Source organism: Nipponia nippon, unplaced genomic scaffold, assembly GCF_047370975.1.
Source record: "Nipponia nippon isolate SJK-2023a ecotype South Korea unplaced genomic scaffold, ASM4737097v1 scaffold_7, whole genome shotgun sequence".
Classification (NCBI taxonomy): domain Eukaryota; kingdom Metazoa; phylum Chordata; class Aves; order Pelecaniformes; family Threskiornithidae; genus Nipponia; species Nipponia nippon.
The window spans coordinates 22,745,804-22,767,592 of NW_028262391.1; the positions used below are offsets into that span (position 1 = coordinate 22,745,804).

At 39.7% G+C, this 21,789-nt stretch overlaps 1 protein-coding gene across 8 annotated transcripts in view; it reads left to right on the plus strand.

Annotated features, from left to right (window-relative positions):
* Positions 1-18,790, plus strand: part of SPSB4 (splA/ryanodine receptor domain and SOCS box containing 4) — a 186,003-nt gene extending 167,213 nt beyond the window's left edge. For all 8 annotated transcript variants that reach the window (XM_087738448.1, XM_087738449.1, XM_087738453.1 and 5 more), the window contains one exon: positions 17,471-18,790. In XM_087738448.1, the coding sequence (XP_087594574.1) occupies positions 17,471-17,598 (128 nt within the window). In that variant the 3' untranslated portion in view covers positions 17,599-18,790. The remainder of the gene's footprint in view (positions 1-17,470) is intronic.
* The last annotated feature ends 2,999 nt before the right edge of the window (positions 18,791-21,789 follow it).

Here is a 21,789-nt window from a genome sequence, read left to right on the forward strand (position 1 = left end):
ATGGGAACACTTAAAATTTCTTGGCAGATGCTTCCTGCTAGGGAAGCTTAGTTTTTTCTCTTTCCTTCTGGGAATGAGAGGTTTCAAGGAGGAAATGGCTGATCTGGGTTCCTTAGAGTGCTTTCTGAAGGCAAGCTTAGAGAGCAACCTCATTTACATCGCAGACCACGTCCCGGTGAAAAATGTAGCATGGCTCTTAACCTGCTGAGGTTGGCTGGTGCTTTTGGGAACGGAGCCACAGCTGTCTGACAAAGGCAGCTGGCACCGCTGCCCGACTGGGGCTCCCTGCGCTGCAGAAAGCTCATAGTTGAGCGGTAATAAATAGCCTTTTTCCGCTGGAGAGAATGGAGGCACATAGGTGCAACTAGAAACTTATGTTCTTGTTTCTGAAAGCCAAGGTTAAAGACTTGCGTAAGATTTAAAGTGTTCTGACATGGCATGAACAGTGCTATTTTGCTCTTATCAGATGAACTTTAGGTTTTCGAAGTGGTATTTTAAACTCTTGCAAATGGTAGATGTAGAGGGCGCATCATAGTTGTTATATTAAAAAAAAAAAAACAACCACCAAACTGAATTTCCAGCATCATGAATTGTTTATGGCACTTAGGGGGATCATTATTATTTGAATTTCTGATAACAGCTCTTAGTTTTACCTTCTTTTGAGCAGAGCTTCCCAAACACCTCGTTTAATGCTGTGGTAGGTAGAGCTTTACTGAGGCTCTGCGTGATTAAGATCATACACTGCATTATGTCTGCAGAGCGCAACTTGCACAGAGCAAGAGGCAGCTTTCAGGGATCTTGAAAAGAGTTGGAGGCATCAGATTGCTGCTGGTTTGCTTACTTTTTGTATTCTGTGTCGTTCCTTCAACTTCCCTGCTTCGTGGGTTCTAGATTACTTTGTGCATACAAATATAATTAGTTTGGACGCGAATACTAAAGTTTTAGTCATGGATTGGAAATTTATTATGGATGTGTTTCATCTGTATGGCAATGGGTTTAGCTGTATAGTAGCAGTGTATTTGTGGCCCTCGTTGTTGTAATTATTGTATGTCTAATGTACCCTGTTGCCCAGGAGGTGTGTTTGGAAAAACAGGAAAGCCAAACACATGGCACGTTTCAGTATGGCTACCTTTCAACCAAAAATAAATTTGGCATTGCCCTCTAAAGGACTTCTTATGTGGTGATGTTTGCCTTCATTTTCTCTGAAGCTCAGCTTTGGCCAGGGTAGGCAATGGAAAACAAATGCAGAAAATCAGAACTTTGAGTCTGAAATGGGTTTTCAGGAGTGAGACAGGCAGTAGCTATTTGGAAGAACAGCACTGAAACACAGAAGCCTGAGAGCCGTCAGCACCTGCAGGACACTAGGCGTTGGGAACTTACTGAAGATAGAAATGCATGTAGGCTTGCTCTAAAGTCCTTTTTCTCTAAATGTTTTGTTTCTACTGATAAATCCCCTACTGTCCCTCTTTCCCCCTCTGGTGCATTTTCCTAAGAGGAACCTCAAGCCCTGGGTTGGGTCAGAATTCTGGTGGGAAGTGGCATGGTTTAACTCTAGTAGCTTGGGGAAGAACTGTGTCACTGCTGCCAAGAGCACGGCAAAACCTGGAAAGAGGAATAAGTCCATGCATATTAGTATCTTAGTGTGAACAACTGGAAATACCTTGCTATTATGAAGCAAAAAAAATATTTTTAAAAGTTAGGTGCCTAGCTTTTAGAAATGGAATTTGCAGAGACAAAATTTCAGTCCAGGCCTCTAAAAGAGATACAGTAGTTGCCAGAAGGTGACAGTTGTATATGAAGACAGCTTTGGTCTGTTCTATGTTCTTGTTTCGTGATTAACAGGCAGCTGAACATTTTGAACTTCATAGATTTGTGGGAGTGTTTTAGCCCATGCATTATTATTTGGGATCATGTTCTTATTTCAGGACTTGTTGAAAATGGTTTTCCATTAACAACATTCTATAACCAGGATGTCTCCACAAAGTACTTCCTAAAAGTAAGAGAGATTTCATTCAGATATTCTAAATAGCCTCAAAGGAAATAATTTTCTGTGAGACATCCATGTTTGAATGGACCAAGCTGAATCTTTCATCAAAATTGGCCAAAGCCCATAAGGAAAAATGCACATAAAATTAATTGAGCTTTACGTATTTGAAAGCAAGGATTCAGCCCTGTTGTGACTACTGAGCACAGAATAGGAACAGACGGTTTTGGAACAGGCAAAATTCTGTGACCTTTTCTGTCAATGGTAATTGCTAAATCCGTATGGATCATCCCAGGTATGAACTTGATGAAATGAGAAGTATTATGCATAACTGGCTTCCAAAAAATGTGATGCATCTGCAAAATAAGCAGATGAAATGTTTTTATTGGGAATGTCGTCACGTTGTGCTGGAAGGTTACAAACGCAGGGTGCCGAGTCCCAGTTCGGACTGGAAATCTGCACCCGAGGGCTGCTGTCTGCTTTCGCCGCAGGGTGACTTTTGATCTTCTGTGAGATCTTCAACAATGATACAAGTTGCTCTCTATGAAGTTTGCTTTTGCTCAAGCACAGGAGTTCTTGTTCAAAGCTGTATGAGAGTGGCCCAGAAGTTTTGAACAATTGTCATCTGGCTTTGATGTTTTAAAGGGAAGAATGTCCTGGAAGGTCAGTTTTAATTGATTTTACCTAACAAGGGAAAGGCAGTGATGAATAATATATAATGCTGCTTTTGTCTTTGGAAGGCATATCAATAAAGCAAATCATATGAAAACATTGCCCCTTTTTACTAAGCTGGAAAGTTACCTTAGAGACTGTGAAATGCATATTTCAATCGGTACCAGGATCGTCAATACACAAACCCCAGAATTCTGATTTTTACATCGGTAAATAAAATTAAAGTATGTATTATAAAAAGATTTCATTCAGAACATGAAATTCATGATATCAACATACAAATATGTCATTAATAGCAGAGATGATGTAAAGTATAAGGCTTGTATTGAAAACAATACACTAAACCGTAACACAGATAAAGGAAAGAAGCTTTTATTTTTCTTTTTCCTTTGTTCATTGACATTTTTCCACTGATATTGGTGTAGTGCTTACCACTCCCAAGTTGCTTTTTTTCTTTGTCAATTAGTGATGTTTTCCTTAGTCTCCTGCTCTCCCAGTCTTCCCAGGTAGGGGACTGGCAGGAGGGAGCATGCCCTGCCTCCCTCCCTCCCTGCAGTCCTGGGAATGTCTGCAAAGGAAACCAGGAGGTGCAGATGATGGAGGGCTCCAGGTCTCGGCTCCATCACTAGCAGCCTGGATGTACCAAGGGAGCAGCATGCTCAAGAGCCACACTTTTGAGTTCCCAGGGAAGTACTCTGGGTGGTCACTGCCCTTCTCTCCTTGTTGTCTCTTGAGTTGGGCGATGCTTGGAAGGATAATGTCCGTCCGTTTCTCATTGCTATGATACCCCAGGTCTTCATGTCTCTGCTTTGGTATTGTTTGACTGCTTCTGCCTCACAACTCTGAAGGAAAGCACCTTCCTTGATTTATTAACCCTGCTTATTGAAGAAATTTTTCTGATTTTTGAAAGGACAAGAAGGAGATGCAAAACAAGTATCAGCACTTTGGGAAATGGGATACATGAGCGGGTCAGGTTACCCTAAAGTCTTAAGTTTTCTTGCCCCTAGTGCTTGACTACAGGCTTCTTTGGGGTTGTGGTTTTGATTCTATGTATGGTTGAATAAGATTTAAAACAAGCATAAGGTCTTGATCTCCCCTCGTGGACAGGGGAGTAAAAGCATAACCAAAGTAAACGACTAACTCATGTGATGGGTTTTGAGGATGGGTTAAATCAAATGCTCCCTAGGAAGTCTGGTCTGGGTGGTTGTTCCCACCCCTATGAAGGATGATTTTGGAAAGCCGTGTGTAGCTTTTTACTCAGTCATTGTTTATGTGATTAACTTAATTAGTTAAGAAATATCCAAGACATCAGAATGGCATGGGCATATTCTCATGCCCAAGGGGCCACTGTTTATCTCAAAACTGTGAGTACTTGGAAAAAAAAATAATCCATTTCATCTTACAGGCAGATTGACATCAGAAATGGCTTAGTAACAGGGGAAAAGCAAAATATCTTTGGATGGGGGACCCCATTTAGCAGTATTTACCCTGGCAAAATTCCCTTTGGCTTTGCTGACAATGCTGGTGGAGTGAAAAAGGCTGAGTCGACAGGGAGCAGAAGGAATTTGGTGGGAAGCATTCTTTTGTGCTGTGTGTAATTCTGAATGTGCTTTTAATATTTTTGGCGGTTTGTACTTTGCGTTAAGTGCTGAGTTAAAGAATTTGTTTTGATAATTTAGCATTTCATCTGTTGCACCAATGTCACCTAGATTTTAGAGTAAAAAAAGCAAAATATACTGTGCCTGATGTTTACAGGCCCACAGGTAGAAAGGCCTTTCATTTTTAAACCCCAGTTCACTGAATGACACTGTTTCCTTTGAGAGTAGGAGCACAGAAGAAAGGGAAAGAGATGGCTGATAAGAGGAGAAAATAAGACAGACTTAAATGGTTTAATAGGTCAGAAGATTCGGTTGAAAAGAAAACAGTCATAGTGGAGTTTTTTATATATATTTATATATATAAATAAAAACAATATGTATGTTTATACATGCCACAGAAGCATAAAATGGGATTGACATTTGTCTCACCTTTTTTCTTTTTGTTTTTGCAATCATATAAAGAAATAGATAAAAATTAGTGTTCAAAATACGAGGCTGATAGTAAAGGAGTCTGTTCAGAATCTATTAAAACATAATGGGAATTTACCATCATACTGATATTCCACTAATTTAAAAAACAAAACAAAACACTCCCCCCCATTCTTCCCATTGAAGAACTTAATATGTAATTTTGAAATTGTCATATCCCAAACTGTAAATAAAACATCAAAGAAAAAGTTGACAAAAAATGCCATCCTTTTTTGGGGGCTGGAAAGGGCCTTATTGTCTTCACTAAGCTCTGCTGCCCACTTGACACTGTAATGAATCAAGCCATTTATTGTGGTATGGGCTTGCATAAACTCACTTATTCTTGAAAACCTTAACCTGCGTATTTACCAATGCCCAGATAAGAAAATGTATCCTCTTGTAGCTAAACCATGTTGCAATTAGTTTATATTTTGTACTAAGAAATTATTGTACGTCTGCCCAAATGGTAGAATTCTAGAAATATTTTTTTTTCTGTGCTGTTAATCACAGCATTGTTCTTAATATAAGCAGAATAATATTAATTCCAGCTCATAGCTTCATCTCTCTTGTCTCTCTCCCTTTGTTTAAATCTTAAATCAAATAGTAGTAACTGTTTTGTGTCACTAAACTCCATGGTGCGTTACTGCCACTAACATAAGTAAAGTATGTGTGTAGGAAGGAGGAGAGGGTGGTTCAAATGTTTCCCTTGTATTCATACCTTTTTATGTTCTTGTGCCTGTGTGTGTATATACACACACACATATAGTAGTGAGCTGTCTCAAGCTAATACCTGAATCTCTTCAGGAATCTGAAAACACAAACACGTATAAATTGTTATAAGGATTTTAGTACATATTCAATTTCTTTCATTCTAGTTTTTTATTTGAAATCAGCTGTATTAGTGGGTTGACGGGATTCCCTTCCCTACAGAAATAAGGCGTGCAAGTATGTTAGGGGCGAGTGAATTGCTCAGCTTTGCTTTGTTGTTCCCAGATGCAAATTTTTAATTGCCAGCCTTACAGATTGATTTTGGGATCTGAAAATCTAGATAAATCTTTGCTCATAATAGCGTTTTTTGCAGGCCAAATGATGCTTTCATTTACACCTGTGAACTGCATTAGCCAGCTGGCAGCTGGGGTGGAGGGAGCTGGAAAATGCTGTTTATGGACAAAGTGTATTTGATAATGAATCAGTAAGAAGCAATAAACCCAGTCCCTTCGTGGTGTTTTATAGTCCCTTCTAGAGCGCAGCCACACTGCTCGGTGGTTCAGCTGCACTTGGTTTTCTCCTCATCTTGTTTGACATCAGTGACGTCCTGTGCAGATGGTGGCCATAAAACCGCAAATGGATAACACAAAGCACGAGGACAGAAGGACCAAGCATGAAGCTGGGAAGTGTGTAGGGAGGAGAGAGCTGGGGTAAAAGTCCCCCGGTCGCTTCTTGCTGTCCTCCCCTTTGTGCCTGAATTCATTGGAACAGCAAGCGAGCGCCATTGGGGGAAGAGTCGTCGTGTTTAGTTTGAGAGAGCCAGAGAAAATATGTTAGCTGGATCTGGTGAGCTGGAGGAGGACAGGGAAGAAGCCGTGACTGGTATGCTGCTGCAGGCCTAGTTCTCCAAAAATATATTAAGCAGTGTTTTGAGGAGTGGGATGATGGATGGATGGAGAACGGCAGCAGGTTCCACCACAACTGCCACCTCCCTTGTCAGCCGTTCAGGCCAGAGAAGACAGCTCAGAGAGGGCTCCTGCTGGCCATGTATCCACTCGGACCAAGTACAGTACAGTTTTGTCCAGTGATGCTGCACTGGAGGTGAAAAAATTCAGTGTGAGCAAAACTCAAGTTAGCTATCAGATTCTAGTAATCCCATGTGGAATTCCAGATTTTTTTTTTTTTTTTTGTGAATTTTAATGTTTGTTGTCATGTTGGATCCCCCCCCCGCATGCCCAGGAACAGGAAAAGTCACGTTAGTGGCAAACCACTCTCCCTAGCCCACCTACCCCCTCACCTCTCCCATCAGTGGGTTTTATGCTGGTGCTTCAGAGGCTCGGGGTATGATAACACGTCACATACAGTGGCTGTAGGAATGCATAATATGGAAATCCTCTTTCCACACTCTTTCTTACAAAATGACCAGACCATTTGTAAGACAACATGCCGGGAGTGCCAGTTGTAGGCGGTGGCACAGCAGTGTGAAATTTCAGACAGAGCTTTGCCAAGGTTGAAAGATGGTAACAGGAGCTTGTGATGAGAAGAGCTGAGCAATGGTGAGTAAAGGCAGCCCTGTGTGCTCTACCTGTCATATGAGAGTGCATTTGTGTTCAAAATGAATGCTTTAGAAATGTCTGCAGAGAGCATCAGCTGTGTTTGCATATCAGGAACAATGACGAATCCTAAATTCAGTATGAAAATAATTCAGATCGTCTCCAGTACCCATTTTCTGCTGATAAAGATTATGGTACTTAAGAAAAAAATCACTTTCAAGAAATAAAAAATATAAATGGTATTAAACTAACAGGGTCAAATTCTTTATATTGAGCCTAATCGCAACTTCATTGCTCCAGATTTATTCCAATGTAATTCAGTTAATATCAAAACTAGACTAACAAAGTGATGAGTCAGGTCTGTTGTTTGCAGATCTCCCCTAGAGATCATTAGCTTATATACAGTTCCATTAAAATTTAAATGACATGCTGCTGCCATTTTTTCACTTGATTTGAGGAAATCTGAATATGTTGGAGGTTCCGTGTAATTTAAATTGAAGCAGTTGAGAAAATGTCGTCTAACAATGATATGAGGAATGTCGTCAAATATTTATTGTCTTAAACAGCTCAGCACAATTGGTATAAATTTAAGTAGGAGAGTCATCAGTTCTGATGCCCTGTCAATATGGTGAAACTTTGAAGAAAGCTGCAGTGTGGTGCAACGTGATGCAGAGGATGCTTTGAATCAATTTAATTGCTAACGAGTAAATAGCTTTATTATTTAGTACAATACTAAACACCCATACAGAAAACTACTGTGAATAGGTTCCAGCTGAGAATATAGGAGTTGTAAGCAATGGAAATCTTGAATGAGCTTGTGTTATTTAGTGTGGCAGTATTTAGAAAGTCTTGTGAGGCTCCAGCATGCTGGGCACAGTAGTATAAAAGATGCCAGGGTGTACTTCATCGTCCCACACAACCAATATGTCGTTCAAAATACAGCAGGTAGATAAAATAGGCCAGTGGGAGAAGGGCAGAAGGAGCAGTCAGGCAACCAGGTGGGTTCAGCAAAGAGTTTCAACGTTTTGTCTTTTTGTATTCACTCTCTATGTCTCAAAAAAAATGCACTTGCTTAGCATAACCCAAAATACAGAATGTGCTTAAGAACAACTAAGAAAAATTACAATTTAGAATTTTAGAATTTTTAAATACGTATGATTAGGTTTCCCAGGAAGAAATCTCATTTCCTGCTGTAATACTACTAAGACAGAAATGTGCCAGTGAATTGAAGGGCAGGGAAGGGAAAAGATTCACCTAAAAACTTTCTGATCATTCCCCTCCCCCCCAATAAAGACTTGTTCACACCCATAAAGGTTGTTATAGGTGTGTACCTGTGCATGGGTGTTTTGGTTTTATTTGCCCATTTCTGAAGCACGTTTCATGCAGAGATAAAACACAAGGGATTGTTTAATCATATTTCAGTCGTCACATTGCATATTGTTTGCAGTGTGTGAACTCCTATCGCAATAGTTGTCTGCAGTGGTTTGTCCTTGAAACCTGAACTTTCCTTCAACTTTCTCCGTTATTACTTTGCCTATAAATTTCTCCATAACCCCTGAACAACATTGTCTTTGAACTCCAATGCATCTATTCAGTGAAATTCTCATCCAAGCTTTAATCTTCTCTCACCTTGATATATTTTAACTTACCTCTTTATGGCCTGGCACACAAGCTGAATTTAATGGTGATAAATGTGTTTCTAAGAGTAAAAGCTGTAAAGTATACATTAGAGATTAATCTAAGCCAAATCCGCATTCCCAACATGTTAAACCTGGGGAGGTTTGAGCTGGGAGGAGTTAAGGAGCCAAAGGTTGTAGCTGAGGCTCATCTCTAACCTTAAGCACTTCATTTTTTTGTTTGTTTGTTGGTTTTAAAGAGCATGTATGTATGTTAGGTGTCTTTCCTACTACAGACCATTCAGATCATCACTGAAGTAACAGTCTCAATTTACCTTTCTACTGTGCGCAAGAACAAAGAGAAGAGCTGTTTTGTGGAAGTACTTGAGGGGAGGAGGAGAACAAACAAATGGGGCCAGAAAGCAAATCTTCCCAGCTCATCCTTCCTATCTGCATTTTCCCGATGAAATCACACGTGTGCTTCCTCTTTCAGAAGGGAAGCGGCCACCATTCTCGCTCACACTCTCTGACAGCATGCAAATCTATCAAGCTGTAACAAAACCAGCTTATTACAGGGCTTTGCTCCTTTCTAAAAAAGCCACTCGTTTTCTGGTAAAAGTCATTATTATCTGGCTCTGTTTTGCAGCTTCTGAATTATGTAGAGCAGTACAATTTAGTAATCTGCAGACTGGAGAAATAGTATGTTTAAAATGTTGTCAAATATGAATCATGCCTGTGATTTTTTTTTTTTTTTTTGTTACTGGAAATTGAATTATTATAATGCATACGTACATTTAAATTAGCTGTTGTAATTCAGAAAATGAAGGTTTCGGGAAAGTTTCCACAGGGAAGTTTGCTTGTAGGTGTGGCCTGGGCCAGACCTTGCATTACTCCTGTTACATGTATTAAATGTGCTTGGTCTAGAGCCCTTTTTAGGTGCATCATAAACCCACCTGGAGGGTAAGAACTGTAGAGCATATTGAGACTCTCAGAAGAGGGTTTCTACGGATATATATGTATATGACTATATAAACAGCCTTGCTACCTATGTGCACAGACAAATTACTCTTCTAGGAAGAACACTCCTGTAACCAATATGATTCAAAAAAACGTGTTTAGGCATATGCTTAAGCCTACTAAATTGAAATCTTTAAGAATAAATTTTAACCCTGCATTGAATTCATTGGATTTAGGCATGTGCTCTGGTGCTTACAAGTCAGGACCAGTTGTCAAAGTCTTGTGTCGTCTTCCTAGGAGATTGCAAACACTGAAATGCAAAAAAGAGATTGCAAGGAGATACATACTTGGGCTCAAATGACAGATTCTTTATTGAACCCCTAACAGGAGGCCACGGGCTTTTGGGATTGGTTTTGGTTTGTTTTCATTCTGTTCTGCTTTTCAACTCTTTTCCTCTCGAGAAAGCACAGCTGGAGAGCATTAACTGAAAACAAATGATGCTGCAGAATATCTGCTTGTTCATTGGTTCTTTTTCAGCTTAATTCTGCTAAATGATGCCTGATTGAAGTTTTAAACTGAGTTTAACTGCATTTAACACTTAAAAGCCAAAGGTATCTGTAAAACAATCCCCGCTGCTCAGCGCAAGACTTGCAGAGGAGGAGGAGGGAGATTTACCCCTGAGTCCTTCCCTCTGTTCAAGCTTCCTTGCCCCCCTTTCTCCCTTTAAGATATTTAATTTCAGGTACCAAATTTTTGCGGGACGTGGGTTAGCTCAGGTACAGGGGGGTGTTTGTGGTATTTTTGTGTTTTTACTTCCCCACCCTGGCTGCTAACAGCAAGGTGCTGATGGGGTACTACATAAAGCTTTGTTTGTCCTAGCAGACAACTGCTGGAGACGGCGGCTGTTCCCCAGCCTTGACTGATAACAGAAAATCTCCCCATCTGCCACCCGTTAGGCTTTTGAAGAAGGGAGGGCGATAGCTGCCAGCTGTGTAGGAGCCAGCTGCGTGGGCGGGCGGGCCCGCAGGAGGGGCCGCAGGAGGGCCTGCGGCTGCTACGGGGCAGCTCGCAGCTTCGCAACCCGCCGCCACTTCTGCAAAGCCAGCCGAAGTTTGGTAGTGGTCTGCCAGAGCCCAGGGCCCTCCCTCGGGTGGATAAACATGGGGGTTCCAGAAAAATGGCAGTGCTCTTTTGAAAAACCACGGTGTTCCCTTTGGAATTGCCGAATTCTTGGGGGTGGTGATTCCTCTGGATCACCTGAGCCGTGATTACAATGGGATGTTCTAAGGTGCTTTGTTTGTCAGGTTTGCTGGGTTAGGCTGCAGAGTTTAAAGACATCTGTGGGAAAAATAGACAAGTGATTTCTTTTATCTTGTTATCCTTTGACTGAATTTTCATTGCTGTTAGGAGATTTATTAGCATTTTTTATGACTGGTCATAGCCTGTGTTCTTTAATATATTATTTGCAATTTCCTTTCTCTAGATTGTGCCATTTAAGGAACACGACTCAAATTTTCCATCAGTTGCATCAGGGAAGCCATAAATATGTCACAGGGGGTGTATTTATGTACCGTATTATGTAGGGGAAAGAATTTGGCCTGTACTGTGTAAAATTAAAGCAATAATTAAGCTTTGGCAGAAAGGTTGGAAGGAAAACTCCTGGTTTACATGTATTTGTATATTTATTGTATGTGATAATTAAATGGTAGTTACAAATTTCTGTATACCCTAAATCACCCTAATGGAAACACTTAGGCCACATTACCCCTTAGCAGGTGTTTTAATACCTGGAAGAAGGGGGGAAAATTCAAGAAAAAGAATTAAAAAAAAGCGTGCTGCAGTCTGGAGTATGGCAGGCACTTAGGTGTCCTGATGGGGGACGAGGACTGTCCGTTGGGACAGAGGATTGTCCATCGGAACAGGTAGGCATCAGGTAGCAGAGTGGTGACAAGCCGTGAAGCTTTCCCTTCCCGCCTGGTTTATGGGAGGCCCACCAGAACAGGGACAGTCTAAGAATGTCATCTCGTGTGCATATTGGATCACCTTTCCATGACAAAAGGTTAATCTTTTGGGGACATCATCCCTCTAAAGATGATGATGATCTTTGATCTTGGCAAGGTATGAGATTAAAATTGAGTGGTGAAAAGAAGTGTAGGGCAGGAACCTGAGTGGCAGAGGGGAGGGCAGAAAGGGGAACCGGGCAATAGCCACCAAGTACGTAACGTGTAGAAAACCTTATGCCCAATTAGGATACAAACAGAGGAATTGTGCATTTTCCTGGCTTCCCAGACTGCTCTCTGTGCACCAGGCATGTATTACTTTTGCAAGAGGTTACTTTCCTTCCCATTCTTGAGGCGGTGCTGCTTCAGTTCGCTCCTCTGCCAGGTGATGGGCATTCTGGGGCAAGAAAGGTTATGCCGCTGTTGCCTCATTAATGAGCTGGCTCTTCCCTCGCGGTACTGTTGTTAGCACAGCAAAGTTAGGACTGGGGAGATGTCATCCACTTATTTAATGATGTGCGATTGCATCTCTGTCTCATAACACTGTATTTTTTCTTTTTCTTTTTTTTTTTGTTTTAAATCTGACTGTAAAGCTGCCTTACAGCAGTTGGAAACAGTAACATGAATCACTTAATGTAAGGGCTTTTTAACAAGTTTAAGGCCAAAAATATCAAAATATAAGATAATCTGGCATTTTAGGTAGACCTATAAAATAACTAAAAAAAAAAAAAAATTCTTAATTTTTGGTGACAACGATCCTCACAGAAACTTCCTTTGTTTTTCAACCAGCTTTAATTTTGCTTTGATTGTGTTTTTTTTTTTTCCACCAGACAACTCGGATTTTATAAAATGAGATAAAAATATGTTCCTCATAGATTAATGAAAGCCATGAACATTATGTGGTGTTAGAGCTTTAAAAATTTATTTAAAAAATCAATATTGTCATTTGGCAAATAACTGTTGTGTGCTAAAAGCTGCTCTTTTGTGTGAGCCTTATGTAATATTGCAGTTAATAACATTTAGTGTTATTGGATGCTAAATGACTTTAGTATCTCAACTATAAAAGCCTGTTTACAAAGATGAGGCAGTCTTGTTGGAGTGCCAGATTGTTAAATAGCTACAGGTTGCCAAAACTAAATGAACTTTTCAGCTGGTAATGATGTGCAAACTGCTATTGCAGATGCATATTTATTGGAGAAATGCTCACAAGCACATAGTTGTTTCTAGTTAGAAATGTTTCTTTGCCTTTGTCCTTAAACCGTCAGTGATACCGTTAGAACGAATATATCTAGATATATAAACACCACTATTTTGTGTTATTAATAGCTAAATACCTACTAAATAGCTATTTTTATTAATTTAATTTATTGAATAGCTATTTGAGCTATTTTTAAGCTATTAGCTATTATATTAAATAGCTATTTAAGCAGTTTTGTACACCGCTTGGTGAAATGCAGCTCCGCGTGAGAAGAGCAGCTGTTGTTGGCCCTTACCCCCAGCTCCCAGGTTTTCAGGTAGAAGCACGCACATAACTGTAGTGTAGGGAAAGGGAGGTTTGCAACGGAGTGTCCTGTACTGGGACCCATGGTGGGCCTGTTGCAGATACAATTCTGAGAAGAGTGGAAGCAAAAGCCTGTTTCTTTGTTTCTTAGCCTTTTTTTTTTTTTTTTTTTTTTTTTTTTTTTAAAATGGGCCTTCTTGGAAACTACAGGCACAAAATTGGGAGACACGGGAATTAAATTCTGAAATTAAGCAGTATTATTTTTTCACTGTTGTTTTTTTTTTCTCTTGAAAAATAGTTTTCTGTAATATGACAGTTATGAGGAGCTACCTTTAGGTGAAGAGGTTTCATAGTAAACTTTAAATGAGAAGACGATTCTGTAAGGTATGTTCAGGATGGTGACGGGAGTTGGCCCGAGGCTCAGTGCATGAGCTACCCAGCAAGCCGTAGCTGTGCTTTTCTCTCCGAGTTCTGCTGGAGCCTGAGAGGAAGCGCTGGGTTTCCTGTGCAAAGCTTGCTCCCTTGCCCTGGAGTGTCTCGCTTTGAATTTCTTAGCCTGGTTGGGAATTTAATACAAAGAGCCATTCTTGTGAGTCATGTTTTCTTTACAATTTTGCATTCCAGCTCAGCAATTCATTCCTCCTTTTTTCTAATGGTAAGAACATTACTGGAGTTCACATAACATTGGCAAAATGGCTGGTTCATGTTCTCCTGGGGGGCTTGAATGCTCCAGTTCCATTCCGTTGTGGATTATTCTAAAAATACAACACTTATAATGCATATTAGGTATACTAAGTCATGAGATGTTCTGACAATCGGTTAATATCCCTGAATTTAAAAGTTTTTCAAAGGTAAATATTTAATGTTGTGAAAGACAGACTTTTTTGGTAGCCAGACTTACAGCTAACCATGTGGCTTCAGAATATTCATCTTCCCATCTCTTGCATTATTAGAATATTCTGTTCTCAGCATTATTTGTATGCTCTCAAATGAAAACAGCATTTTGGAAATACTGTTTTGAATGTTTGAATGTGCCTTTGAGTGTTTTGGATACATCAAGTCTGTGTATGTTTTAGGCGGGGTGCATAGCAATATATACTCAGAATGGTTGAACTTTTCCTTTCCGAAAGGACCCAGTTACTTGTGATACTTTTATATCTGACTGAATTTCCCTGAAAAGGTAAAGCACTTTTGGTATTTGCATGTGTGTGAAAGAGACAGTTCAACCGTTACAGCAGATGATGAGCAACCCCTTTGCAGCGGGCCATTTCCTCGCTGGCGTGCTGTGCTGTGCTTGCATCGTCCCAACTCCCTCTCCCCGAGCTCCAGCGCAGGAACCGCCTCGCAGCTGGTGAACCATTGGAGCTGCGATGGGGGCACAGCAGAGCCTGGGCTTGGCACTCAGCGTGAATGCCAGATATTGGCACCTGATGAATGTTAAAGCATCTCTGAAATTGCGACTTGCTGATGTCTAGACTGCCGGGCAGTGGTGTTCTGGCATGCCTTTGCTCTGCCAGTTCCCAAGGCGGTGGACCTGCTGGGGCACATGGTGACACCTATCTAGCCCAAGACCCAGTGTGCTGGAGAAGGGTGCACGGCTGAGTCTGCCTTCTCAGCTTCAGGGCAGGGTGCTGCTGAGGGATGCACCCAGCTGCCAGAGTTGAGAAGCACTCCCAGCTGCCGTACAGCACAGGATCAAAGGCCTGCACAATCCCTATACAAGCTTTCTTCTGCCTCTTGCCCATATTAATACAAATGCCTCACCCTGAAACTCACCCAGTTTTCAGAACCTAACTTGTGCTTCTTAAAACCCAGACTTTTTTCCAAATGATCCTCCTTTGTAAGATACGTAGTAAAAATGTGAGGTGTGATGGATGGGAGAGTGCTTGCATTAAGGTACATACTAAATGTTTACTGATGGTTCTGTTGAGTTACAATCTGAAAATTGTCAGTCTTCAATTTTAAAGTTTTACATTTATCCCATAAACTATTTTGAAACCTAAAGTGATTTGTTTTCCTGAATTTAATTTTTGATCATTTAGGACTATTCATAGCTGCCAAAAGTTTTTACTTAAAATGCTATTATTATGATTTTTCATCAAGTTCTTACAGCCAGCACCCCAGAAAATATAACTTTTGGTATTGTAGGACAAACCTGTTCTAATTTTGTTGTAGGTTTGAACTGCTGTTGGGTAGAAAGGAGAATAAAAAGAGTATAGTTAAATTTTCAAGTTGCAAAAATACATTCAGTATGTGTAATTTAGCAGCTGTTGCAAACACTTGGGGACATTTGCTTTAGCATTTGAAAATTCCCTGTAGAAGTGAGACAGAAGACATTCATTTAGCATTTCAAGCTTGAAAAATATTTTAACCTTTCCTTAAATTGTGTTTTGAAGTTTAGGATTAACTCTGTGCCTGGCTGCACAGATGGCTGTGTTTTACATATTCCTTTGTGTAGGAAAAACAGAGACCACATGGTCAGTTAATGGCTTTAAGCACTTTCAGTCTTTATTTTACATCTTCTTAATGGGACTGCAGAGATTCTGGGAAGATACTTAGAAAAGTGTTGTTTATGGTGTAAGACTTGTAAGATGTGTTGTATTCTGTGTCTTGGAACTCGTGAGCTATTTTTGCTCTTACTTATTAATCCTGGTTAATGAATTTTACAGCTTCATGCCTTAAGATTTAACGTTCATAATTCTGGTATGTAAAAATAAAAGCTAAGATCACCGATGTACAGAAAATGTTACTTTATTACTGGAATATGAGGGCTCTTATATTTTGATCTTTTACTAGCCAAAATTATAGATTAAGTGGATTTTTAAGGAGAAGTAGACTCCATATCTAAGTCACTGAAGTGATTATAAAGTTAAATAAGATTTTTAGTGTTTCAGCATACGACAGAATGGTTTCTAAGCTTTTTCCCTGGACACTTTTGGGGAGCACCGTAGTGAACTGTGGCCTACACAAATCAGATGTGATGCTAGGATAACTGATGGAAAATCCATTAAGTCAGTGGTGTGTCACCAGAGCAGATAATTATAGCATATAAACCCAATCCTTAAATCGGATATTTTGTGCTTTGTAATGATTTTTTTCAAGTAGGTTTTAAAATAATATCAGCTAAAGGATTGGTAGGTTAACGTAGTAGTTTGTGTAAATCTGCATGTGGCACATAAAAGAACTCCTGATAAAACCACTGAGTGCTGTACAGTGTTGAGCACTTGTAAGTAATCTGTCAAGTTTATAAAAGGTTATCACTGTAATATAGGCACATGACACTTTTTTTTTCCTCCATTTGAAAGTACTAGTAAGGTTTTAAAGGCCAATACTGTTTTATCATGTAAAAAGGAAGAGTTTCTTGTGGTCTTTTAAGCTCTTACCCTTTTTAAACTAACACATACAACCAAATCCATCTGATTAAAGTTGTTCTTGAAGACAGCTGTAACTGGTTAAAGACTACAGCTTTATTCCAGTTCCTGCTGCAAAAAGATTCCCATTGGAAACCCCGCAATCAAGAGGTCGTTCATGCTACCATTAGATGGAAATGCTGTGATGTTCCTGCAATTCTATGCAAATCTTGGAGGCCAGGATGGGATATCAGGGTGAGATGGTTTGAGACGCTGCAGATCACTGTGTTTGGGTCTCCAATCTTAAGTGCTATCAGCCAGGCATTTCTGACAGATACTTAATTCACTTCTATTAAATTAAACTAAGAGCATCTACAGATGTTTGTATATTTTGGGGGTGTTTGTGTATATATGTATGAGAACACACACCCTGCCTTCTAGTGAGCTGAATCCTCCACCCCTAATTTATTCATGGAGGAAAAAGTTAAATTTCCTCTGGATTTTTGAGGGTGTTTTGTTTAGTTTTTTGCTTCCAAATGAACTTCCTAGAAAGAAAGGCTGAGAGAGTGTTGCAGGAAAAACAGTATTTGCTGAGAAGTTTGGTTACCCTGAAGTCCCATTTCCAGTTCCTAAGACGCAGAAGGAACTGGTATGTAAAGGTCAGAAGTTGCCAGTGTAGTTCACATCAACGCAACATGATGAATGTTGTGTTATAAACAGAGCAGAAGCTCTTTGTCTTGGTAGAAATCTGGAAATGTAATAACTTCTTATGCCGCAACTTGGTAAGCCTGAAGCATGGTTTTGGATTATTATTTTAAGCCTTACAGATAAGGAAGCTGTCTGAAGCTTTGCAGTCACTTCTTATGGGTGAAATGCATAGAATTCTGTCTTTGCTTCTATTGATTATCTTAATTGCCTCATGGTTGTCAGGTTTTTCACAATACCATTACTATCTTTATGACTGTTTAATACAATACAGAATCTATGTTAATAAATAAAACATTGTCTGTAAATGGAGATGCTGAAAAAGTAACTCTTTCTTATTTTTCTTCTATTTTTTCAGCGGAACCCCTGCCTTTAATGGACTTGTGCCGAAGATCAATTCGTTTTGCTCTTGGCAGAGACCGCCTGCATGACATAGAAATTCTACCTTTGCCTCTGTCGCTGAAAAATTATTTACAGTACCAATAAGACATCTAGAACCCTCTGGCCTCACATTGGACTACATCAATGCAAATGGCAGAAAATTGTTTACAGCAAAATATAAATCTTCGTGATGGACGCTTAAGTGTTATTTAATTTTTAATATATATTTTTTTCTGAACCAGTGAAAGCAGATCACTGTGAGGGACTACTAAAGAATGTGAAAACATTGATTTGATTGAGATTTGTGTATTATCTGTTGCCTGTTGTGTTTACAGTCCCGAAGGCCATTATTCTCATCTGTCATACATTGGTTTATCTTTGTTGCCTCTGGTAAATGCCAATAGAAAATCTGACGTGCAAGATCCACTCTCATGCAGGACAGAGCATTCTTCAATAATGTGATTTTTTTTTTTTTTCTTCTTTCTCTCTCCTACACCTTAGCCCAATAGATAAAAATAAATTAGCAGAGGAAAAATCTTGACAGTAACTTTTGAAAAAGACTTAAACCTTGCCTTTGTTATCCAGAGTTGTTGAGAGCTTTGAGTGTTCAGCACTCAACATAATCAGGCCTATGATATCTAAAAGTGCTAACATTTAAAAATAAAGCAGATTACTGTCTAGAAGAGGAGTATGTGATTTTAAAAACACTAGAGGAAAAAAACTGGTATATGTGTCAGAAAGATCAGTTTTTGGATGTGGTAACAGTAAGATGCAGTCCATTGCTTTCAAGACCAAATCTTAGTCCCTCCAAAGTTCTGCAGTTTATAACAAAGTGTTCACTATCCCAAGAATTTAGGATATTCATATTTTAGAAAGCTTGTCACTTTTTTTATTTGAACAAATTTATAATTTTTATGTTGTATGAACTCTACGTACTTGGTTCTCTTTTTAATGTATGTGTGGTTATAATGTTTATTTATCTGTTTAGAGTCTGTGGAGTTCTCATTTAACTGTTTTCCATCTTGGGGTGACTGATTTTGGTTTTTTTTTTCCCCAACTCCACCTGAAATGTATTAATTTTTCAGGCTCATCCCATTTTTTAAGATGCTGCTTTCTATTTGCATTTCTTACATGTTTCAAGTTATCTGGCTGATCATTTATCTAGTTTTTAAACTGGAAGTTGTTGTTATGGCAGGATGTCAAATGTTTAGACTGAACTGCCTTCAGCATATTTTAATGTGAATTTACTGATGAATGAGGAGAAAATTTCTAATAAAGTCTACTGTCCAAAATAAAACTCATGTCTACTTTGATGAAGTGTTAAATAACATAGCACTGCGTACAGAGTTGAAGTTAAGTTCCTCCTGCAGCTTTGCAAATGTTTCTATTCAGCACTTCTTTGGAATTGCTGATTTGGATTCACATGCGAGTGACATCGCAGGCAAGGTAATGTCCTGTTCCTGATTTATCCCACTTGCTCTGAGTATAGCTGCACTCTTGCTTTTAACACAATTCTGGCAAGATTCCTCTAAACAAAACCTCAGGTTTGTGCTAAGTTGCACTTTGAGACTCCATGCTTTTGAGGTAGGTTGAAGTTTGACCGCTGTGCACTGATGATACAGGCAGAACCGCTGAACCATAGATGGTTGCCCTTCTCTCAGTCACCCCAAGGAACAGAATTACAGTTTCAGTCGGAAAAGAGAGAAACATGAGATGAACAAGATACAACAACGTGAGCAGGAGTGGAAGCCCCAACGGCAGGGTAACACAGGGATGTCAGAAAGTAAATAACAAGTGTTTGCTTCTCTGGGCTTAGCTGTGTAAGCTGATGCTTGCTTCAGCGTCAACTTACTTTCAGACTTGCTTTCACTTAAGGCGAGAGGTATATACTGTATTCCTTGCCTTAGTCTTGCAAAGAGGAAGAAATTGCAGCTGTGATCTGTATTTCTTACTTCCCCCCCTTGCTTTGTTTAATTTAAACCTTTTGTCTCAATAGGTATGTAGGAAGAAGGAGATACAAAGGTGTAATAACTCACCCCAAAGGAAAAATATAGCTGTGTCAAGTGATCTTTCATAAGCAAGGTAAGCAGCTGTTCAGGAGTGGCATAGTAATCCTGGTAGACCGTTTTTTCCCACCACTGAAGTCCATTTTAGGTAAGCATTTCCTAAAATTAGTGTTTTACTGTGTGTAACTAGACTTCATGTTCCTTTGAATAACTGCAGTGACACAACTGTTAAGTGTTGTCTTCTCTGTTCTTTAACTTGACCCAGGCTGCCGGCTTTTTAATGTGACAGTAAAGTGGGAACGGATATCATGAGACAAATTAACGGTGCCTCTGTATGTTAATTAACCTAGTTATTTTACAGTTGGATTGGAATTGGTGCCCCTTTTGTGATGATTCCTGTAAACCAAACGTCCTTATTTTAACTTTCAAACATGTTTTCTAACACTTAGCTGTCTTCCAGGAGTGCTAGTTTTACAGGAATGATAGTTTTATTCTTTTACTGTTCCCTAATTATGTGTTGTGATGCTGTGGATGGTAGATACACCCCTTCATGTGGGATTAGGGCCCAGTTTTCAGGGGTCTTTTTGATGTAGTTTTCTTGGTCCACAGAAGTCTTGTAAGGAGGATATACTATGGAAAATATTAATGATATTTCAGTTTTCCTGCTAACCATCCCTTTGCAAATAGATTCTTTTCCAAGAGGGCTTATAGGGAAACCAGAGTGCCTTATCTATATTGCTAAGAATGAGTCAAGCATTGAGGCTAAGCAAGTAGTCAGAGTACCTCCTCACAAAACGTACCAAAAAAAGTCTCCTCTCTGTTGCTGAACTCCAGCCTGGGTGCTATGTTCCTCACATCGACTCTCAAGGCTCGCTTTACCAGAATGCAAACATTGTTTACTGTCTGCTTCAGGAGCGAATTGAGCAATAATTTGTAAGGTGGTGATGCATTGGCTTTTGCACAAAACAGAAGTTAAATACTAAGTTATGATCATTCTTCAACAATGCAGCTGAAACTTCTCAGTCTCTCTATCCTAGAAGCCTAAATGCAGCAAGATACCTACCCAGAAGTCCACTCTCAGGCATATCTAACAGAGAGGATGATTGCTTAATATAAAGCTGTGCTACTTCAAGATTTGCAGTAAGATCTCTCTTGCATCTGTATTTTTAATTTCCAGCCACTTTTGGCTCTCATCACACAAAGAAACATAGACAATAGATGTGATGGTTTTCAGCTTTTACGTCCCTGTGTCCAAGCAAAAGGAGCATAGCTTTTCTAGACATCATCTGGAAGTGTTCCCATGGCTGGTAAACTGAGGCTAATAGAAGCTCTTTAGAGCAAAACATGTGAGTCTTTATTGTATTTGAAGGAAAAGGGCACATGCCTGGGAGCTGCAACCAAATTGCAACCTTGTGATGGGTGCATGCTAATTAGTGGGTTGCAACAGGAAGTATTTCACCTGCTCTTTGGGATTTGGCTCTCTAATATGGCCCCTTCCTAGGAGGTACTGAAGATGCAGAATCCCTTCTGTTAAAACTGTGGTTAAGATTTGCAAATACGTGCATCGTAGCTTCTCTTCATTGTTTTCTCAGTATTGCTGTTCCTCATCCTTCTGCAGCTCTTGTGAGGGAGGGGGCTTGATTTATCCACATAGAGGTGCTGCTTTTGTGATCACGATTCACAAGTGCTATAACCTCAGTGATGTTTTAGACCACTCTTAGCTTTTAGACATAAATAAAGCTGTAACTTTAAAACACCTAAATTTGGGGTCAAATTTGAGAAGCCCTTGTCCTTTGGTATAGCAGCTGTCACACCCATGTCCCTAGTACTAGGCTGACAAAGTCAGTGCTATGAAGGCGTTATTTCTGCTTCAGATTGGACCAAGGGAAATGTATTGAAGTGTCTGCATTCTCATCCAGAGGTAACGCAAATTTCTGTAGAGAAATCGTGGAGTCGTATTTTAGACTTTATATGTAGTCTTTCTGGTGTTCAAGTTTTTATCTCAACAGATTGACTCAAACTGTTGCTGTTGAGGTAGGATCTAACTTTGCAAGGTTCTCAGTGTTCACTTGAAGCTGGGAAAAACTGTTAACAGAAGCAGATATGTACGAATCATTCGAGTGTCTCTGATAGTTATAAAAGAGCAGCGAGCCAGCAATGCTATAAAATTTCCTTCTCATCTCCATTACAGTTGGTATTGTTAAACTACAACCATATGTTCTCACGTCAGTCGGCGGCAATCACTACGCAGCAAGCTTTGTATCAGATCCAGCAGTACTCATTCAGGTAC